This window comes from Ursus arctos, unplaced genomic scaffold (assembly GCF_023065955.2).
Source record: "Ursus arctos isolate Adak ecotype North America unplaced genomic scaffold, UrsArc2.0 scaffold_16, whole genome shotgun sequence".
NCBI classification, from domain to species: domain Eukaryota; kingdom Metazoa; phylum Chordata; class Mammalia; order Carnivora; family Ursidae; genus Ursus; species Ursus arctos.
The window spans coordinates 15,252,858-15,275,652 of record NW_026622830.1 but is presented as its reverse complement, the minus strand read 5'-3'; the positions used below and the strand labels follow the sequence as shown (position 1 = coordinate 15,275,652).

The 22,795-nt window shown below is 50.2% G+C and overlaps 1 protein-coding gene across 1 annotated transcript; it reads right to left on the bottom strand.

Moving 5' to 3' along the window:
* Positions 1-311: 311 nt before the first annotated feature.
* TOMM34 (translocase of outer mitochondrial membrane 34) lies at positions 312-15,756 on the bottom strand. Its single transcript, XM_026503597.4, has 7 exons — positions 15,533-15,756; positions 11,889-11,988; positions 10,604-10,756; positions 7,613-7,782; positions 4,700-4,847; positions 1,426-1,552; positions 312-1,200 (listed from the first exon to the last, which is right to left on the bottom strand). Exons 1-7 carry the CDS (start codon positions 15,657-15,659, stop codon positions 1,096-1,098), a joined length of 930 nt encoding a protein of 309 aa, XP_026359382.2. The 5' UTR covers positions 15,660-15,756; the 3' UTR covers positions 312-1,095.
* Positions 15,757-22,795: the final 7,039 nt, after the last annotated feature.

Sequence of the window (22,795 nt, the reverse complement as noted above, 5' to 3'; positions counted from 1 at the left end):
GACCCCTTTCCCTCCACAGGGTCAAATCCCCCCAGTCAGGCAGGGAAAGCGAGGTGGGAGGGCTTGTCTAAAAGGCTTAGGCACCGGCTGCAGGTTGTTCCTGGGGTTACCTGATGACCTCCTTCCCTGCCCCCCAGAGCCGCAGCCCTCTGAGAGCAGAGACCCCGTCTGGTTACTGTGATGGCCCCAGCACTACACAGAGCCTGACCCATGCAGGCACCCCAGGAAGTGTGTTCGGCAAGCGTCGCTCTTCCTTACCGCCAGGTTCCGAGCACAAAGCTGAAAAAGCACAAATGTAAGGATGGCAGACATTTACGTACCAGAAAGCTGTTTAATGCAATAGCTTGCATACCCAGTTCAACACAGTCTGTTTAGTTCAAATTAACTTCACAGTACAAAGAACCAAGAAGCCTGGAGGGGGCTACGGTTGAGGTCAAAAGGAAGTCCCTGCCCGGAGGGGCAGGACGTGGACTTCAAGAAGGCCTTTCTCGCCACCCCACCTCCAGAAGCGGCTACACTGCTGGACCCTTCAAACGGCCTGGGCGCCGCCCCGCGGGAGGAGCGGCACAGCACTAGAGACGAGGCCCCCCGGGTCAGGATTCTGCAGCCCTACCAAGGGCGGGCCCAGCCAAAGGCACTGGAGCTCGGACACAGGAACTCTGCCGCGGACGGGCTGGGAACGGCAGCCCTGGAGAACCAGCTCGACAGGCTGCTTCGGGCTCCAGTTGATCCCTCTCCCCCTCCCCCCAGCTCAGTTTGAGCAGATGAACCACAGTGAGACGGGGTCCAGTGAAGCCAGAAGGGCGGCAGTGGGGAGCATGCTGGGGGCAGGGGCAGGGCCAGTGCTCTGCTAGCTGTCCGAGGCAGGGGGGAGTGGGGACCGTTCCAGCAAAACAACATCTGGGTTTTTGGTTTTTTTTGGTTTTTTGTTTTTTTTACTACTCTGAGCTTAATTTGAGTAAGCAAAGCCTCATAAGGGGTGGGAAGCCATCGCCTGTGAGTCGCTTCGGAGCTCACCCGGGGGCACGCTGGGTCCCAGGAGCAGGCACAGAGGAGGGTGCTCGGGCAGAGGTTTCCCGCTAACCTTCTGGGTCTTTAGTTTAAGCTCTGGTTAACTTCCTGCTGCAGCTTCTGGGCAGGGCCGTTCCTGGGCTCGAGCTGCAGAAGGCTGCTGATGTCCTCAAAGCTGGACTGGTAGTCCTGAGGGGACAGAAGGCGGTGAGGACGAGACCTGACTGAGGGGGGCCAGAGCGGCCAGAGCAGAGGGTCTCGAAGCCCAGCCCGTAGGCCTGCCCTGAGCCACCTGGGCTCCCCTGGACGGGAAGGGACGTGCCCCCCCCCCCCCCCCAGCCCGGCCTATGCTCTGGAAGTGCCACCACAGGCACAGACGGCTCAGCTGGTGCCTTGCAGTCAGGCCCTTTTTACCTTGAGTGCCTTGTAGGCTTGCGCTCGTCTGTAGAACGCCTTCACGTTCTTTCCATCCAGCTTGAGGGCTTCCGTGCAATCCCTCACTGCCTCCTTGTACTGCTTCAGGGCCAGATGGCAGAGCGCTCTGATGGCAAAGACCGTTCGGAGGGGTCAGTCGTGCTTAGAGGCCGCCCACCAGCCATGGGGTGGTCTGAGGGCTGATCTGGGAGTCGGCGGCGGGGCAGCTTTCTCACGCTCGCAGCAGGGCTGGCCCCTCTGCAGCGGGAACCCGCCGATCGGCGCGGAGGGGCGAGGGGACCGGCCGGCACCCAGCGCCGCTGCGGGGGCACAGGAGCCCAGCTTGCAGCACTCCACAGCCTGACCGGGTGGCTCTGTCCCTCGGGCTACCTCGCGCTCCCAGCCTGGGCTCTTTTGCTCCTGAAACCTCCCCCTTGCCGGATTAAAGTCATCCACCTTAAGCACTGGCCCCCGAGGATGCGCCTGTGCACATGTTAGCGGGGAGACGTGAAGAGGTCTGCGGCTCACTCTGAAATGCGCCCAAACTGGGATGGACCGGTCAATGGCTACGGAGCGATGGAGCAAACGTAGCAAAACGTTCACGGGGAATTTAGATGGTGGTTGTAGGAGTGTTCAATGCACAATTCTTTCAACTTACATTGTGAATATTTTCATAATCATGGAAAAAAAAATAGTTGCATACATCCACACAACAAAACGTCCTGCATCTACGGGGGAAAAGCATGGACATCTTCCCCATGCTTTTCCCCAGAGGGCCACTGAGAGCAGGTGTGCTGGCACTCCTTCTGTAACCCCATCCATTCCACCTCACCATTGCCAACGGGGGCAGTGTTCACTCAGCTGGGTGAACCATGACCTATTTTACCAATTCCTTATCTGGAAATATTTTCCATTGCTTCCAGTTTGTACATACAGGATGCTGCCGCGAGCACCCTTGTGGATACACTTGGATGCCTCCTGGGGGGAACGGACGGGTGAGCAGTGCGTTTATAATCGTGACTGTTACTGCCAAAATGCTCTCCAAAGGAGCTGCTCTCCTAGGCTCTATCGGTAACTTTCTATTGTCCTGGACCTGTACCAACCCTGGGCGTCAGTCTTTAACTTCCGTCAATAATGGAAGGAAACAAGGTCTGTTTTAATGTAGTTGCTTTAAATATGAGCAAAGCTCAGTATCTTTACATAAGGCTTTTTAACCTTATGAAATCAAATTTACCTTTCCTTTAACGACCTCTCTGGTCCCTATCCCCCACCCCACAATTCTATTTTAATACTGTGCCCTCTGCAAGATAACTATTCCACACATTCTTCCAGAACTTAATGGTTTTACTTTCTTCATTTGAAACTGTGATCCACTTAGAATTTATTTTAAAATACAGAGTGAGGCAGGGATTCAGGTTCATTTTTCATTTTAAATGACACCCTTCTGAAGGTCCATTCAGGGCAAGCTGTAGGTGCTGGGCACCCGAGGGATAGCCCCACTCGGGAACCAACTGCACAGAGAGAACGGAAGGAAGCCAAAGGCGATGCCCCGGTGTGCAGAGACGCATACGCACAAGGCGGGGCATTAAAATGGCATCCAGGAGGTGGTCTAATTTCAGCCGCAATGGATGGAAAGTTCCGTTTTGTGTCAAGTTATCAGTCCTCGAAATTAAATTTATAAATCCAACGTAACCACAACCAAAAGTCCACCAAGGTACTTTTTGGAGTCTGTCAAAATGATCCTAAGATTTAGCTAGAAGAGCAAAGCTGAAAGTAGCCAGGGATGCCCTGATTGAGAACAAGGAGAAGACCAGCCCGACAAGGTAGCATAAAGCTCTAACAATTAAAACAGTGCGGCACGAACACACTTGTGTGAAAAATCGTATTTAAACAAAACAAAGCACTGTCTTGAATGTATTAAAAAACCAGGAAAATAGGCTAATAGAGGTCTCTCGCAGTATGAGGCGAGTGAGTCCAGCAGGCCCAGGGATGGGGGAGTCAAAGTGCTGATGAGAAACCTAGAACAAACGGGCAGCAGCCCTTCCTTCCAGTTCACCTGACAGTCTGAGGCACCCCTGGTCCAATCAGCCAGTAAAACCACAGGTCCCAAATTCCAAAATCTATGCTTTAAAACAGAAAGTTCTCTTTTGAACTTATTTGACAGCAAAACCTGACCTGACCCGCGCAAGCACGAGGTTATAGTCTTTAACACTGGCCCCACGTGAACGTGTGATTTCCCCGTGTTTCAGGCAGAAATGTTAACAATGAACTTCAGCCACTGCCCCAGAGCCTGCGGGAGCATTTTGTGGTCCAATATACGGACCGTATGACCTTACTCAGATCTGGAACACATTTTATCCCAAGAATGTTGGATAGGAAATGGACAGATGATAGTAAATCCGACATTTTTGAACTAAAGAGTAGTATGCATGTGAGCAGGGTGGGAGAAACAATTTATAACATCTTATAGTAAGTCTTTTATAAGCAAGATTTGGAGCAGATAAGGTCCCTTGCTGAATGTTTCAAGATTCCCACAGTAAAACTAATAGCAAGGTCTTATCGGAGCCAGGCTGCAAGTCTGTCTCCACCATTTACTGCCTGGGTGAGCGGAGGCAAAGCGCTTCTGACTCTGAGCTTCTGATTTCTGGACTTTAAAAGGGGGAGACCACCTACCACCAGGACACCTGAGTGTGTCGCAAAACCGTGACTCCCACCCAATAAAGGGATGGTCCCCCCACTGTCGGTGGAAAGAACCAGCAGTCACGGACGGCTCGGGGCGAGGGATGTTCCACTGCGCCACAGGCCACACCCTTCAGGCTGGACGGCACCGTCTCTCCTGCTCCCAGGCCGGGTGATAGTGAGCCCACACCCTGGGTTCCGTCCTGACGCCGAGACAGTGCCAACCCTTCTAACAGGAGGGTCCGGGGAAGCCGTGGGGCTGGGGCCAGGGGGCGGGCTACGAGACACGTGCTGAGGTTGTGTTTATGTAACAGGCACATTGCTCTCACTTACAGAGTGTGCTCACTTGGACGGTCCACGAAACCCTGAGGGCGTGGGGGGCTGACAGAGCCCAGGCTCCATGCTGGTGTTGCTCAGTTTCTATTCCTTTAAGAGAGCGAATGCCACTGGTCCCACCTGCCTCACGGTGACCACAACAGCGGGGCATGCCTGTTTTGAGCTGCGACATCCTGACTAAACGCTGGGAACGGAGGAGACTATGGGACAACAGCCACCGTCCTGAAACCCCCCAGGCCAGCGGCTGCGTGGACGATACCTGTTGCTGTAAGTGGCGGACTCCATGTCGCTAAAGGAGAGGCTCTCACTGTACTTCTCAATCGCTTTCTTATGGTTTCCCTTCTTTACAAGCTCATTGCCTTCCTCCTTCAGAACTCTGGCTCTCTCCACATCCCCAGAAGAAGACACTAGATGCAAACGCAGAAGAGGAAAGAGCCATGGAGCGGGTGCCCGAGATCCACGAGGCCTCGCCGACATCGGCTCTTCGAGTCGTCGGCGACCCCCCCACCCCGAGACTCCCTACCCTGCTCTACAGCAGCCTCCCCGAGGAAGGAGGCCCCACGCGGCTTCTGGGCAGTTAGCCAGAGGAGGCTGGGGACTCCGGGTGGAAACACACAGCCATGCACGTAAGGACAGACACGCGGTAAGAAGCAAGCTGGGTTCTAGCCCCTGCACGGCCCCGTAGTAGCCGGGGGCCTCGGGGGACCTGCCTGTCTCTGGGCCCTCAGTTTCTCTGTACGATGGGGCACTAGCTACCCCACCCGGGGCTAGCGTCAGGACAAAACCTGAGAGTCCACCACAAAGTGCAGAACCCCCTATAAACTTAAAGCAGGAGAGTAAGTATTGAACTAAGCAAGCACCTGAGACAGGGTGTAGCTCCTGGGCTTTCAGAAGAGACCAGCGTTCATCTCTGCTCTGAACCTGTAGTTTCCCTCACCCACCCCACGCAGCTCGGCCCCAGCCTTCACGGACAGACACGAGGTGAAACCCGGGCTGCTCGCCTGGCCCGCGGGCCCTCCACTGCACGGCCGCACCTCCACGCTCCAGCCCCAGCTCCCAGATCACTGGGTTTAATTTTTAAAAACTTATCTTTATAAAATCCTGAATATTTACGACATGGGTAAGGTTTTAGGAACAAAACGAACACCTCTGAACTCATCCCTCACCTTAAGAAATGGAACATTTACTAAGACCCTTAAAGCCCTGTGGGGCCCCCTTCCCAAGTCAATCCACCCCCAGAGGAAACCATGATCCCCAATCCTGTGCTTCCTTCCCCCTTTTCCTTCTTGGTAGCTTAACTATATATGATAGTTCCTACAAACCATTTGCTGTTTGTTTTTAAATTTCACATAAAAGAATAAATCACTCGAAGTATTCCTCTACGGCTTGGCTTTATTCCTTTCCCCCAGCGCTGTGTTCCTCAGATTCGGCTGTTCTGATGCATATCCGTGTAGCTCGTCCTCACTGCTCGGAATGGCTCTCTCACCCCTTCTACTGCGAGATCTGCGCTGTTTCCAGTTTTGTCGTTTGTTCTTGCAAACATCCTGCCATGACCCTTCCTGCGCGTCTCCTGGGGGCTGTGGCGTCCACACCCCTTCGGCCACCCCAGGCTCTCCACACACCACGCACCCCAGTCGTGCTGACTCCCACCGCTCCCCTGCGGTACCCATGCACTGCATTCTCCAGCTCTCACCGTCTCTCCAGAGATCCCCCTCCCTTCCCCTTCCTACCTGAAGAACGCCCCCCTGACCCCCTCAATGTCCAGCTCAGCATGTCCCCCTCCTCCGGGAGCCTCTCTCTGACTCCTCCAAGTGCACACGTGTTAGTTCCTGTTTCCAACTCCCCAGATACTAGAGGCTCTAAAGCACGTGCCCTTCCTCCTGTATTTTCAAATGCTGTTTGTATGTCTCCGTCTCTCGTGAGACTGAGAGCTTCCTGAAGGCCAAGACTGTCTGTCCTCTCTGGGTCAGGCTGCTTGGCACAGAGCTGGAAAACAGACAGCCCGGTGACTCTGAGAGAAGGAACTACTTGGCAGGTGCCCTGAAGTCATCTAGCTCGTTAGCACCCCACATTTCCATTCTGGAGAAGAGCGGGGGGACACTCACCAGGTTCCCTCAAACCGAAGGGAATGCTACCCCCGGCCAGACACATTCCCTCCCGGGAAGGGGAGTGACCCTGCCCTCCCCCCTACCACCCACGGCGAGGCTCTTGCCCTCACACCTGGTGTACCTCTAACACCCAGCTCCCTTGGCCCAGTGAATTCCCCGGGGTGCCGGTGAACCGCCGCCTGAAGAATGGCTATTTTACACGGTTGAGGTGGACAGTCTCCTGTTTGGGGGCTACCTGGCTTTGATCTCCCCTCTCTATTCACCTCCAGGGCCTCACGTGGTGTGTGTGCTCCTGGGCAAGCATCACCCTCTCGCTACAAAGGTGGCGGCTGATGGCTTAGGGCAGAGCTCATCACAAAATCTCAGCCCCTGGTCACAGTGACCAGTTCCCAGAGGCTGGCCTGTGACGAAACAGGCCAGAATACACGCAGACGGGGTATTTAAAGGGACTTAAAGGAAAGAAACCCTCTCTTTCTTAGGGAGCTCTTTTTCTCTTCCTCTGGGCCATGAGGCATGGATTATGGGGACGAGGCCAGGAAGTACTTTATAGCTATTTACCACTGGGAGGGAAGACTGCCCCAAGACAAAGCAGACACACCAGAGGAGAGAGCTGAGAGGAGTACAGAGGAAAGGAGTCCGAGTCTGATAATGTAGTGAGCTGCTGGAGCAAACCTTGCCTGAACCTGACTTGGAACTTTTCAGTTCCATGAGCCAATACGTTCTCTTTGTTACTTTTATCGTGTTGAGTTTTCTGTTCTTGCCACCAAAAACATCCTAGATCATCCATCCCCGGCGCTGCCAGAGGAAAGAGAAGGGAACTGCACTGCACACTACGCACCGGGCTGAGCGTCCAACGTGCCTTCTCTCTGAACCGGACAGGGGTGGGTGGGAGAACTGAGAGACCGAGAACTGAGAAGACAATCTCTAAGAGGTGAAGACTTTTTGTTTTGCTTCGTAGATAACTTCTATAGCTCAGCTTAAGCAAGGCCAGTTTTTACAGGATTACTCTAAAGAGAGTGGCCACAGGGAGACTGTAACACTCTGGGCAGGAAGTCGCAGCTTACCTCTGCTCTTGGCACTTGTGGTCTCTCTGAATTTGCTCTTAGCGCTCTCTTTGTGGTACTCCAAAGGCAAGGAATCCCACCTCTTCTGAGCTGTGACAGGCACCAAGGGGATGGAGGGCAGCTTCAGGCGCCACTCGGGCCCCAGGGAGTCCACGAGAGCTCTGGTCATTCTGGAAAGGCAGACAGATGTACAGGGAGGTTTCCGGCTGGGGCAGGAAGATAGCCCTCCCCTCATAAATCCAGAGGGGGTGCGTAAGAGCCACCATCCCTGTATAGCCTTCTGACGGGCAGCAGGAAAGGAACAGAAGTCTGCCACCACGGCACTCCCTCCCTGCCTTGGCCACACTCCGTTAACTTCAAAGTGGTGACGGCTGCTTGTTAAGGGTACCTAAACCTTACCCCCAAAGGACCATGCATGCCCCCAAGAAAGGATCCATTTCTCAATGGATCTATTATAAGGCCATGCACGCACCTGACATTCGATTCATGCTCAGAAATTTTTATAAAATCCAAATCTTAGGTCATTCTCAGATTTTAACATCCTCCAGCGGTTCCCACTTCCCTAGGCTGACGGGGCCTGAGATCCAGTCCCCTCCCCCGCCCTCCACTTTTACTGTGTGTCATATTCCCTCTTGATCCGTCTGTTCCAGCCTTTGTCCATGCTTTTCCCTCTACCTGGCATGATCTCTTCACTTTCCATCTCCCCCTTCTGGGCCCAGCTAACTTGCTTCAAATGCTGCTCAGGGACCATGTCCGTTTGATTAAGTGATCTCCAGCCCCTGGCACATCCCTGGACACCCACCTGGGCCCAGTTAAGTATGTGCTCGATCAGTGAATAACGCCAACTGTATGCTTTTCCTGCTCCAACGACTGTGCTCCTGTGTGACTAGAAGGACAGCATCACAGACGTCCTGGTCTGTGATGGAGCCCCCACGGCTATTTTTCTGACTGGCACAGCTATTTCAAATCTCTGCCCTCCTCGGCCCAGCTCCCTCACCCTCCTCCTTTCTCAGGGCAGACTTCCTGGTCCCACAAACACAAACCCACCTGCATGGGCACCGAATCCCTCCTCCTTCTCTCCTGTCACACATGAAGAAGTGACAAGGCCAGTCTCTCCACCTCAGCTCTGGCTCTCGCCTCGTCCTGCCTCTGTCAGGAACCACAGCCAGCGGCTCTCCTCTAGCTTCATCCTCTCTCTACCGACTCCAACTGGCCGCATGTAACTGTTTCCTCACTTCGTAAGACCTCCCTGGAGACCCCGCTCTGCCATCGCAGCGGGACTCCTCTGCCTCTTCACGGCCGAGCTTCGTGCATCCACTGCCCCCCGGGCTTCTGACCCTTCTGAATGCTTCCATCACAACCACCAGTGACTCTCATTCTTAAACCCGCCCACTTAACTCACGAACACCTGATGGTGCCCTGATGGGAATGAGGTTTTCATCCTTCTGGAAATACTTCTTCCCTAAATGTTCCAAATTTCCTCCTCCCCTCCAGCTGCTGTTCCCCCGAAGTCCCTCAAATGTAATTTTCAAGTGCCATCCTCTTCCCCCGGCTCATTTGCTGTGGGGGTCTTTTTTTCTCCCACAACCTCAACCCATCTCTATGCTGATGATGTTCGAACCCACAGGTCTGCCTTGTATTGGTCTCTTTTTGCTCCAAAACCCATATAAATATCAACCACTAGCCTCGCGTCTCTCGTCTCAAGGTCCCCCTGACTCTACAGGTCAGCCACCAGGATGTTTCTCCTAGTCTTCCCTTCTCACCACCCCCAACACCCAAATTCACTGAACTATTACCTAACTGTCCCCAGAACTGGTCCCACTGTCCTCTTCCCACGATCTCCACCATCTGAGTTACCGCCCAGCCCTTCCGACTCTGCTCTCCTTCATGTCATCCTGCAACACGGCAGCCAGGGAGCTTCTCTCTCAAACCCGCTCACACGGCCCCCCTGCTGAGGACCCTTGCACAAAGCCTCACCGTGCCTGGATTCGGTCCGGGCCCCGTGTGGTCTGGCCTCACCTCACACGTCTGAGCTGAGCTCCTCACCAGCAGCGCCAATTCCTGGAACACATCATCCTGCCCTTCCTGCTGCCCTGGCCCCAGAGCTCTTCATCTCTCAGTCTCAGCTCACCTCCTCAAAGTCCTGACTGGCTTCCTCCCTCCCCCTGGCTGGTTAGGTGCCCCTCTCTGCCCCGTCGGCCCCCTGGGCTGCCTCCTACTGCAGCACTCACCACACTGTGGTGTGTGTGGCTATGACTGATTGGGGTTCCCCAAGAGACCGGGGGTTCCATTAGGGGAGGAAGAGCTATGTGTCAGGCATCAGCCCAGGCCCTAGTGCAAAGTCGGGCACACAGAAGTGCCAGATTCTGTTGAATGACTGAAAGTAAAGGGAGGCAGAGAGAAAACAAGCTAAAAATGATACACAATACACACGCCACGAAGTCCTGTGAACGGTTTGCTATGAGTGTGGCATTTGGCTTTTCAGCAGCCCATGCAGGGAGGGGAAACACGATCGGTCACACAAACGAAGGCATCCATGAGGTGGAAACAAACCACCACGCATAAGCCCAGAACGGAATGGCGTCTGAGGGCCTCATGAGGGGTCACAGTACCCCAGACCGACCCATCCCTGCAAACACCACCCTACAGCCTCATGCCCCGGCTGCCTGCCCCCATGTCCTACTCTCCCCACTCTAGTTAGGTCTGTGAAGCAAGTGGGGTCCTCCCCGGGGCACCTGGCACGATGCCTTATGCAGAGCTCAGTCACCTATTACTAATGAATGAATCTGAGCAGGTCCATCAAGTCATCAGTCCTCTCACCCTGGCCCCTTAGGGCCCTGCTAACCACAACAGCGGACTCTCCTTCTGCACCTTCCCCACGTGCTCATTAGGTCGCAGGGGACCCCCAGGACATGACCAAAGCCGTGGGCCCAAGTGCATCCAAGAGGCCGGGGAGGTCCGGAGAGACCGCCCGCAGTGACTCAGGCTCACCTGTTGATGCCCTCCACGGCCGACGCCACGCTGTCATCAATCTGGAGCACGGTCTTGTAGTCCACGTAGGCCAGGGGGTACTTCTCCAGAGCCTCGTAGGCCGATGCTCGCCGCAGCAGGGGCTTCATGCTGAAGGGAATCAGGGCCAGCGCGCTAGAGCAGGAGGCAGAAATGTCATCTGGCTGCTGAGTCACCGGGGCTCCCCCCGCAGCTTCTAGGCAGGGTCCTCTGCAGCATTCGGTATACAGGAGGTCATATCTGGCACAGAGATGCTGCCGAAAATGTCAAACCTTAGCAGAGGGACTTTCCGACTTAGAGTGAAGTGGAGCAGGGATGACGGGCAGAAAACCACTAAGACCGTGAAATCTGTGTGTCCGTGCACCGATTTTCCGAGTTGCAACCGCCCCCAAATCAAGAACAAGTGCCTGTAGCTCTCGTGCTTCCATGTGTTTCTATGGAGTCTGACCCGGTGGGAGAAACAGGCCCCGCAGTCAGACGGACTGCTGTTTGAACGCTACCTCTGCCACCAGCCACGTGACCCCAGGCAGATCACCTTACGGCCTCCATCGGCTGCAACCCACTTCTAGCCTGGGCGGGACAGTAAACTTACCCTGCAGAGCGGTCATGAGCCCTCGGGGAAGGAAACCCAGCCCGGGCCTGGTACAGAGCAACGGAGCACAGGCCCCGTGAGCACGCTCACCGCTCCTCCTCCTCTCTCAGCTACCACCAGGGCATGACCCTAACGCAATGCTGCAGTATATCGGGTCTGAGAACACGGGAACGGGTGCCAGTTCAGTGATGAGGAGAGAGGGCAGTGTCAGACTGGCTTGCAGAAGAAAGAAGTACGACAAACCGCTGAACATTCTTTACACTGGTCATCGATGGACACCTTCTCCTTGCTTCTTTTGAGGCCATTCACTAACCTCTATCCCTCTCCCCCCGCCCCATCCACCCAAGAAAACACCGGGGTGAGCCAGTCACTAGCCTGCAACTCTCCCTCGTCCTCGGGTCCCCGATCTCACAAGGCCTGTAAGGCCAACCTCTAAGTCCCCCCCCCCCCCCCCCGACTCCTCCTCCTTTAGCAGACTCCAAAAACACGAGTCAGGGGCCGCAAGCACCAAGTAGAGCCCCCTATCCTCGGTGAGCTGGTGACACTTAGGGACACCTCCTCATTATCTGACATAGTGGTAACTGCTGGGATCGACCCCAATCAGAGAACAGGCCAGATGAATGCAGCCTCTTCTCCTGAGACCCTGAGGGCCCCAGATCGCCCCCGCCCACTTACGAAGTGCAGTCTTTGATGCAGTCCCTGCAGTTGCCGTCCTTCAAGTGGCATGCTGCGCGGTTCGAGAAGAGAATACTTTCTTCTTCGGGGTTCGAACAACCTGCCCAGGGGGAAGCGGAAAGTATGAGATTAACAGGGTGGGAAATGGATGCCTGGGGACTCTGGGGTGTATTTCACACCCAGAGTTCTCTGGGCTTCCTGGTTGGGCTTGTGGGGTCTGATGGGCTGCCAGGTTTGTCATTCGCACGTGGGAGCGAGAACAGCAAGCTTCCCGCCACTCACGGGGAACCAGACACCTTCTCCTTCACTCACTCCAGCACTGAAGCTAGTACCAGCAGAAGACAAAATATGGACCAGCTGGCTTCTGCTCAAGGAAATCCATGCTGTAACTGTGTGTGTGTGTGTGTGTGTGTGTGTGTGTGCACGCGTGTATGTGAATTTTGTTACAAAAAGCATGTAAACCCAATAAGAGGGGTTCCTGAAAAAGGCAAAGAAAAATGTGATAAAGAGACTGCGCAGGTGAGACAGAGACTAATCCTACCTTTCAAATCAGAGGGGACTTTGCCAGGGAGGCCTCTGGGTCTGGCAGGACTACGCAGAACTTAATCAGGGGAAGGATTCAAGCGACCCAGTGCAGATGAGAATTATCAGACACTTCTCTAAAGCCCATCCTTATTCTCAGGAATCTCAGAAGCCCATGTTTTTTACTGTGTGGCCACAATGACTTTCAATTTTAAAAATAATTTTTCAGGGCGCCTGGGTGGCTCAGTTGGTTAAGTGTCTGCCTTTGGCTCCGGTCATGATCCTAGAATCCCAGGATCGAGCCCTACGTCTCGTCGGGCTCCCCACTCAGCAGGGAGTCTGCTTCTCCCTCTGACCCTCCCCCCTCTCATGCTCTCTCTCTCTCAAATAAATACAATCTTAAAAAAATAATTTTTCAACCACTTCATACCCACTAGCATAAGCCACAACGGAAATCAAACAAACAAACAAAAAAACCCCAAATTATTAAGTGTTGACTCAGTAATTCCACTCCTGGGTATACACCCCAAAGAAGTAAAACAAACTCTTTTCCGAAAATTACAAAACTTCTAGAAAACAGTATAACAGATACTTGACATCCATCACTGGACTTGGCATACATTATATTTGTTTCCAACCTTTCTCGAGATGGCTAAAGCTCCACTCACCCTCTTCCTTTTCCTTTTGCTCCCTCCCAGACCCCCAGAGGTCAGCACAGTCCTGAAGTTGGTATGTAACGTCTCCCTGTGTGCATGTTGGCCTACTTCTATTCCATAGGCATTCACAGAACGAGAATATACCATTTCACATCTTTCAAAGTTTTTCGAAACTAAGTGGCACCCTACTCCCTATCCTTCCGCAACTTACTTTTGTTTCACTAAATATTTTACCATATGGAGGCATGATAGCTTTTATTCAATATCAACAATAACAAACCTAGTAAGATAAAAACATTCCCCTTTATTTTGCCAGGCCCTGAGTGAGACAACAAAGTACAGAAAAAAAAGTAAAATATATCCTTGCCCTTGAGGAACACAAGTACTCAAAACTCATAGTCCATCTCAAGTCGCTGGAGCATGGGTGCACAGAAGCAGTAGTGGTGAGGTGGGAAGGGCAGCAGAGGAACCAAGGATCCTGCCCGTGAGCCCGCACAAGTCACCCAATCCCTCTGATCGCGTGTGCTCCCCTATCACGTGAACATACCACTTCACAGACTTGCTGGAAGGGTTCATTTTGTTAGCTTGCTCCCTGCTGTCCTTTCAAGATCAGTAAAACTTATCAGAGAAATCAAGGGATTTGCCTAGAAATTATCTGGAAAATCAATAGCAAGGTCAGAACCAAACGCTGGTCCCCTACTAAATCTAGACACCAGGCCAGCCTTTCTAAGGATCCAGAATAAATCCATACAAAAGCATAAGCTTTTCCAGACCAGCTGGGGTAGGATGAAAGAAAAAGGTAGAAAAATCAGTATCTCAGATTCATCAGTGACTTCATCAAGTGAGGCTGAGATGAGGAGGTGGACCTAAAGAGGAGTGTTCTAGAAAAACAAGATGGGGCAAAAGGCGGGCTTGAAATTGCAAAAGTTCAAACAAGACAGATCGGAATTTGGAGAGGATCTGGGGAGAAGCCTCGCAAAATGATTCAAAAGTTGGACTTGCAAATCAGACAGACCCAGATTCAAATCCTGCCTCTAACATGTCTTCATTGTATAACCGAGGGTAGACAAATCTAACTCTTTCGGACTCCTCATCTATAAAGTGTCTTATCTGTAGGTCTGTACGAAGATAAAAAGGAATGAGGTCTGTAGTGTCTGGCACACAGCAAAGCACTCAACAAATGCTAGCCAAGAAGAGAAGGAAGGCAAAGGGAAATAGATACTACAGAAAATCAGGGCTCATGGGCAAGACACTTTAGAGAAGAGGTTTGGGGCAACGGGCTATGGCTGGTTAGAATGAGGCTTACCTACCTCTTCTCCAAACTGTCTTACCCATGAGCTGGAGGCTGGGAGAACGGATAAAGGACATGCTGCTCCTCTATTTAAAACAAAACTCCCCAGTAGAACTCCCATCAGGGAATAAAATCCAAACTCCTTACCACAGCCTACCGTGTAAAACGCCTACACAATACGGCTCTGCTTATCTAACTGCCCTCAATACTTCTTATTCCTCCACGGGCTCACTATGCTCTGTCTCCTGCAATACACCATGCTTACTCTGTCTGGGGGCCAGTTCCCTCCCCCTGGAATGCTCAGTGCCCAAAACTCTGCGCACTGGGCTTCTTCTCATCATTCAGACGTCACTTCTTCAAAGCTGTCCTTGACCTTCCACTCCAAAGGAGTTCCCCAGTCACCTCTCTTACCACATCACTGTATTTATATTCTTTGGAGCCCTGATGGTGATCAGACAGGCCTTGTTTACCTCTGGATAAAGAAAGAATGGTATATCCATACAATGGAACGTTACGCAGCCTTAAAAAGGGAAGAAAACATCTGTCACATTGCTACAACATGGATTACAATGTCCTCGGGGCCATTATGCTAAGCGAAATAAGTCAGTCACAAAAGACAAATACTGTATGACTTCACTCATCTTAAGTATCTAAACTAATCACAGTCGGAGCTACACAAAGTAGAAAGGTGGAAACCGAGGGCTAAGGGGAGTGAAGGAAGATTAGTGTTTAGGGGGTAGAATTTCACTGCTGCAGATGAAAAAGTTCTAGCGATCTGTTGCACAACAATGTGAATGTATTTAATACTCCACTTAAAAATGGTTAAGAAGGTAAATTTAATGCTGTGGGCTTCCCCCTCCCGCAATAAAAAATGTGATAAAACACCATTAATATGGAAATATGTTTGTGATATATAAGTATGTGAAAAAGCACCAGTAATAAAACCGTATTACAATAAATAAAAAAAAAAAAAAGCAAAAAGGGCCAAGGAAGTTTCTCGTAGGATGCCAAAGTGGGGAATGGGCGGGAAGGGTGCCCGGCGGGCCTGGTGAGCCAGTTGGCCGCGGGGAAAGCAAGCCCCAGGCACCCCGGGCAGGAGCGAGGTCTGGGTGACCGCCGTGGGGGACGCCGGAGGGAGAGGCCGGCTGGCGGCGAAACGGGGGCCAGGGTCGTACCTTGCGCCTGCAGCGTCCGCAGCGCGCGGCTGTAGAGCACCGTGGCCTCGGCGAACTGGCCGTTGCGGAAGCTCTGGTTGCCGGCGGCGCGGAGCCCGTCCACGGAGTCTGCGAGCTTGGGGCCCATCCCCGGGCCGAGCCGGCGCACCGGGGGGCGCGTCCGTTACCGCGCCAAGGCGTGCGCAACAGCGTGCGGGCGGGAGCGCCGACCGGCGAAGACGGGAGTCCGACGGCCAACCTGCCCGGGAGGGGGCGGGACGCGCGGGGCGGGGCCGGCGCTGCGCGCGCCAGGGGCCTTCTGCGCATGCTCGGGTCGGGACTTACCTAGCGAAGCGTGCTTGGGTTCCTGGAGGTAGGCTGAGAGCCTGGGAATGCTAAAACTCTGGGCGAACAATGAAAGAGGCCAGGTCCCTGCTCTCGGGGAGCTTACATTCTAGTGGGAACCGACAGGCTATTAACTTGAGCAAACGAAGACGATAATCTCATAATGGGATTAGTGCTAGAAGGAAAACAAAATAGTGATGTCATGGAAAGGGACCACGTGGGGACTCTTTTAGATAAGGGGGCGTCCTCCGGTGCGGTAGGCGTCTCTGAGGGAGTAATTGAGCTGAAGAAGCGGGAGAAGGTTTAGGGAGTGCTGTTCCAGACAGAAAGATAGCAAGTGCAAAGGCACTGAGGCTGGAAACTAACTGGTACCTAGTGCTCTGTAGATGTTGATTTACTAAATGAATGCACCGATAGGTTCATGAGGATCTTTCGCTGAGGGGAACTTCAGCTTACCTTCAGCGTCCTCTGGCTTAACTGTGTCCCACTTGATGTGTCAGTGTTTTTAATTGCCTGTTGCCCCCTGCGCGCATGAAGCTGTTTCTCTTGATTCCTAACCTTTGCTTATGTGCCCCCCTCCTGCAGTTCTTTTCCAAACACTTCCTCTTGCCTGATCCTGTCTCCACCTATAATCAACTCAACCGTGGTCTTTGAAAGCCTTTCCTGACTCCTCAGGTCTTTCACCTTGTCCCTCCTCTGCTCCTGTTGCTCCCAGGGTTTATCCCTCATTTAGCACTTACCACAAGCAGGGGGAGTGGGAGAGGAAGAAGCAGGCTCACAGGGGAGGAGCCTGATGTGGGGCTCGCTGGGATCACACCCTGAGCCAAAGGCAGACGCTTAACCGCTGTGCCACCCAGGCGCCCCTACACTGTGAGGTTTTTAAAGGCAGGCAGTAGGTCTTTATTTTTGTTTCCACAAGACCTAATCGGATCTGGCACCAAACATGCAGTTATAGTGGTCTGTTGACAAACACCTGGTCTCTGCCCTCAGGAATTTAGTTGCAATAATTCGTGTAAACCCAACCCAACCAGACCATAAACTTTCTGAGGGTTGAGTGGCTGTTCCATCTGAGCCCCCTCAGTCCAGCACAGGCCCCACACAAAGAAAGAATGAACACGTAGTGTGGTGGGGAAACCCGACAAGGCACACACTCTGCTGGTTACCCATTCAACAGCTTCCATCTTTGCTTCCAGAAGTCTGAATTCTCCTGGTCCAGGGAATGAATCAGGATTTCATTAACCCAATCACAATAATCTCACTCCCTTTTGCCCGTGATTGGTCAGGGGCGGACATGCTTCTGATTTGCCCAGTGAGTTACAGGATGTCTGCTGGGTCCTTATGGGAAAGTTTTTCCTCCCAGATAAAGAGGTACAGGACTGCAAAATAACTTTTTTGGGGGAGGGTTAAGGATATACACCTGGACATGTGGTAGTCATTTTGCAGTTGTGAGGCAATAAGTGCAGGTGTGAAAAACCAATGTGCTGAGGAGGGCGGGAGTGGAAAGTAGAAATTGACATTGTTGAACCCCTGAATCAACCCTGGAAGGGCTGACTTCTGGACTACTTATTAATAAACAACAAATGCCATATGGTGCCTTAAGCCACCATTTAGATTTTTTTTTTTTTTGTTCCAGTTGCTTGGAGGTGGATATATTCTAAATGGTACACCAGACAAGTACACCTATGTCAAGTTGTATTTTCCAAAAATGACCAAAACAATAATTCCAGTCCTCCGCCCTCTTCCAGAGCTTGGCCACTCCCCCATCAAGAGATAAGAGTCTATTTTAGCTTTCTTTGAAACTGCACAGGTCTTTGGGGCCCCCTCAAAAGTGGAAATGACATTATCTACCTTCCAAGACTATGCCATTAAAGGGCACTCCAGCTTCCTTCTGGCTCTCCCTCACAAATATCCTTCAGGACCTAGCCTTTATGCTGTGAGACTCAAAAAAAAACCAATCCAAAACAGAGACGTCCCCCCTACCCTCAGCGCCAAGTGAGCTCCCAGCCAGTCATCAGCACCAACTTGTCAGCCATGTGAATGAGGCATTTTGGATAAGAATCCATCCAAATGGTGACTGACCCTGACCGACACCATGGAAAAGAGATGAGCCTTCCCTGCTGAACCATGCTGAAATCGGAGATTTATGAGAGAGAGAGAAAAAAAAACTGTTGTTTTATGCCACTAAGTTTTAAGAATGGTTTCTTACACAGCAACTGATAAATGGTAATCCCTTCCCACAATACTTCTCATAAATGCAGGGCTGATAAAAGCAGAACTGAAAGAATTTAGGGGAGGGAGATATTGGGGAGTTGGGGCAGAGAGGAAGTCTTCTAGGAGATGACTTTTTAAAAACAACTTTATTGAGAAATAATTCACTAGCATATAATTCACCCACTTAAAGTTGTATACAGTTCAGTGGTTTTTATCATATTCAGAGTTGTACAAATCATCACCACAATCAATTTTAGAATATGGTCATTACCCCAAAATGGAACCCTACATCTTTTAGTCATCATGCCCAGTTCACCTGCCCCATCCCCCCCATCCCCAAGCTCAAGCCCAAAGCAACCGCTAATCTACCTTCTGATAGATTTGCCTATTTTGGACTTTTCATGGAAATGGAATCATATGATACACGATCCTTTGTGATTGGCTTCTTTGTTTTCCAGGGTCATCCATGGTGTAGCAGGTATCAGAACTTCATTCCTTTTTATTGCTGAATAATATTCCATTGTATGTATTTTGGATGTCCATTTTATTTATACATTTATCAGCTGATGGACATTTGGGTTCTATTTTTTAGGCAGGAAGTAACTTTTTGATATTTATTAAGATTTACTCTCTCTGAGTTAACCATCTCATCAAAGCCATATTTAATATGTATTCAGCTTTAATGGGGGAAGGAATAGATATTACAGCTGTAGTCTCCTGAATGAGATAATATGCACAGACATTATTGGACATTAAATTTTTTTGTTTAAACACTTCTTTTTAGGGTTAATTGTAGTTTCTTTAAATAATATCTTTGCCTTTGTTTGTTGAGAGACACTGGTGAGTATAGATATGTTAGAATCAGGACAATCTTACATTTCATTTAACTGAGCCAAGCACAATCAATACTTTTATATGCTGACTCCTAATAATGAACCAATTAGTCTTGGGGAAAGAAGTATAGACAGCATCATAATTTGTCAATTTACAGTTCTGGATGCTTTTCAGTTCAGGTGTACCAATCATGATCTAATCTGAAAACACACTCTAAGTAAGACGGCTTATGGAAGGGATTCGAAATAAGTTAATTCAGGGAACTGGTTTCATAGGTGACAGAGGAGCCAAGATGCCAGCAGGGAACAGTGAGGCAGCCCAAAGGCCTGCAGCAGCAGGGACTGACTACTATGCCCAGGACTTGAATATAAAAAGGAAATGATGATGATGTGGCTTGGACTGTTGGGGTTTGGAGCCAATGGCCAAGAAAGAATTCTTGAGACAACTTTGGCGCAAAAAGGTGGGTTTTATTAAAGCACGGAGACAGGACCTAGGGGTAGAGGGAGCAGCACTGGGGTTATGAGGAGTGACTGATTAAAGATTTTCTATCCTGGGGTGCTTGGGTGGCTCAGTCGTTAAGTGTCTGCCTTCGGCTCAGGTCATGATCCCAGGGTCCTGGAATCAGTTGGGCTCCCTGCTCAGCGGGAAACCCACTTCTCCCTCTCGCACTCCCCCAGCTGATGTTCCCTCTCTTGCTGTGTCTCTCTCAAATAAGTAAATAAAATCTTAAAAAAAAAAAAAAGATTTTCTATCCTATGGAGGGGAGGGTGATGTTAGGGCTCCAGGAAATTGAGTCTATAGGTTTCTGGAAATTGCTTTTTTCTTATAAATCACTAAGACAGTTGCAAACTGAAGGAGACTTGTGTCCTGCATCCTGCATGACTGTTATCTCCATCAGTTAACCATTTTTTTCCTTTCTTTAGTTCTAGGGCAGCCAGGAGTGCCTCAGTAATGTCACACATCCCACCAGGGGGTTGGGGGGTTGCGGAGTGTTAGCCTGAGCTTTGCCCTCAGTTTGCCTCTGCTCCTTCATCAATGATATTTATAGAGTTCAGAAGCTGCAGTAGAGTAGAAGCTGAAGCCAAGTTAGGACACTCTAGGAGAGCTGAAGACAAAGTTACTGTTGGATAGCTGATCAGAAGCAAAGAAGAAAGACTGGCTTCTCTCTTAGTTCTGCCCTCTGTCTCCTGCTAGCGCTGGCTGAAACCGGCCAGAAGTCAACAGACATGGGAACCTGGGAAGTGAGCCTGCAGGGTTGGTCTCGTCCCCCAAGACTTTTTAGGTATGACATCAGAAGTATGACTCATGGGATGCCTTGGTGGTGCAGTCGTTAAGCGTCTGCTTCGGCTCAGGGCGTAATCCCACCGTTCTGGGCTCGAGCCCCACATCAGGCTCCTTCGCTAGGAGCCTGCTTCTTCCTCTCCCATTCCCCCTGCTTGTGTTCCCTCTGTCGCTGGCTGTCTCTCTCTCTGTCAAATAAATAAATAAAATCTTAAAAAAAAAAGTATGACTCATAAAAAAGTGGAGAAATTATACTTAAAAATTAAAATTTCTGTTCTTTAAATGAGACTTAAGAGAATGAAAATACAAGCCCCAGAAAATGTCTGTAAATCACATATCTGATAAAGGACATGCACCCAGAATATAAAAAACTCCAAAAACTCAATAATAAGAAAATAATGCAATTTTAAGAAGGACAAAAGACTTGAACAGATATTTCAGAAAATACACAGATGACAAGCGCTTGAAAAGATGCTCAACATCATTAGTCATTAGAGAAATACAAATCAGAAGCACAATGGGAGGGGGACCTGGGTGGCTCAGTACGCTAAGCATCGCCTTCAGCTCAGGTTGTACTGGAGCCCCACATCAGGCTCCATGCTCAGCAGGGAGTCTGCTTCTCCCTCTCCCTCTGCCCCTCCCCGCTCCTGCTTGTGCTCTCTCTCTCTCAAATAAATAAAATCTTAAAAAAGAAAGAAAAAAAGAAACACAGTGAGATACCGCTACACACCTATTAGATTGTCTAAACTTGCAAAGACCGATCATACCAAGTATAGATGATATACAGCTATTGAAATTCCCATACCCTGTTGGTGGAAATGTAAAATGGTATGATCACCTTGAAAAACAGTTTCTCAATACATGAACCATGTATCTTCTATGTGACCCAGCTATTTCTCACCTGAGTGTTTACCCAGTAGCAATGAAATGTAGGCATGCCTATATGAATGTCCATACAAACATGTGTACACAAACGTTTGTTTTATCTGTAATAACCAAACACTGGAAAATGATTATTTTGAAACCATTGGGCTTTGGGGTGGTTTTTTACATTCGACAGTTAACTGGTACACTGAACTAAATTCTTGCAGTTTTTTGCATCTTTACATTGCCCATATCAGTGTGACCCTGGCCACAGCTCCTACCTCATCTCCTACTTTTCCTTATTCATTCCACTCCAAACATGCCAACTTCTAGCTGCTCTTAGAACACAAGCCTTTGCCTTTGCTGTTCCCTCTGCCTTAAATACCCTTTTAAAAAATATTAGTGTCTCTCTTTTAAAAAATATTAGTCTCTCATTTCGGTCACATGTTGTTTTTTCGTCTATGTGGTTTTTTGTTGTTTTGTTTATTGCCTTTCCCACTTAAATGTAAGATCCACGGGGGCAGAAACTTTATTTTGCTCACTGCCTTGCACCTAGCACTATGCTTGGCCCACAGCAGATACTAGATATATATTTGTTGAATGAATGAATGACTGCTCTGATTTTCTTGGAGTTTTCCTGATCCTACTAGCCTTGGTTAGGTTCTCCTATTATAGTTTTATGTAATTTATCACTAATTACTAGTCTAGCAACTATGACTTCTACACTGTAAATTGCATAAAAGCTAGAACTCAATCTATGTCTTGAGTACTGTTACATCGCTAGAGCCTAGTACAGTGCCAGGCACATGGAGCTCAGTAAGCATGGAATGAAGTATGAGTAACCTTGCTCATTGGTTCTCTCTTTTTTTTAAGATTTATTTGTTTTAGAGTGAGAGAGAGAGAGAGAGAGAGAAACAAAGTGTGCATGCACATGGAGAGAGGGGCAGGGGGGAAGGGAGAAAGAATCTCAAGCAGACTCCTCACTGGGCATGGAGCCAGACACAGGATCTCACAGGCCTGAGATCATGACCTGAGCCAAAATCACAAGTTGAATGCTCAACTGACTGAACCACCCAGGTGCCCCACTGGTTCTTTCTCTTAAGCTATTATATTATGGTTTGCTGAGGTTTGTTACCTATTTATTTATTTTTAAAGACATTTATTTATTTGAGAGAGAGAGAGAACAAGAACAAGTTGGGGGGAGGGGCAGAGGGAGAAGCAGACTCCAAGCTGAGCGGGGAGCCAGACCTGGGACTTGATCCCGGAATCCTGGGATCATGACCTGAGCCAAAGGCAGCTGTTTAACTGAATGAGACATCCAGGCGCCTGAGGTTTGTTATTTAAATGTTATGTTGAATACAATTTAAAATTCAGTTTGTCAGTCATACTAGCCACATTTAAAGTGCTCAATAGCCACGTGTGTCTCTGGCAATGGGTTTGGACAACACATATATAGAGCATTTTCACCATCACAGAAATTTTGATGGGGCAGTGCTGTACTGGACATTCTGCTGAAAGAGAGAGCAATGCTAATGTCCAGTCTATCTTTTGGAAAAATCCCAGGAAGGGGATAAAGGAGGGATGTTTGCCATTGTGTACTGGCAAACTGACATTTATTTTAAAAAACGTTTTCTGAGTACCTACTCATTTATAGGGATGCGTGTGTGGGCAGCAGGGTCTGAACATCAGGTCAAAAGTGAGTGTGCTTTAGGAAAAGTACAGGAAAAGTACCAGGGGATTTCAGAGGAT

Excerpts from the sequence above, each read along its gene's own strand:
- TOMM34 (XM_026503597.4), bottom strand. The coding sequence starts at position 15,659 with ATGGGCCCCAAGCTCGCAGACTCCGTGGACGGGCTCCGCGCCGCCGGC. Across the intron at positions 11,989-15,532 it reads GCGGACGCTGCAGGCGCAAG|GTTGTTCGAACCCCGAAGAA; the intron begins GTACGACCCTGG and ends CCCCCTGGGCAG. Across the intron at positions 4,848-7,612 it reads CACAAGTGCCAAGAGCAGAG|TGTCTTCTTCTGGGGATGTG; the intron begins GTAAGCTGCGAC and ends GTTTGCATCTAG.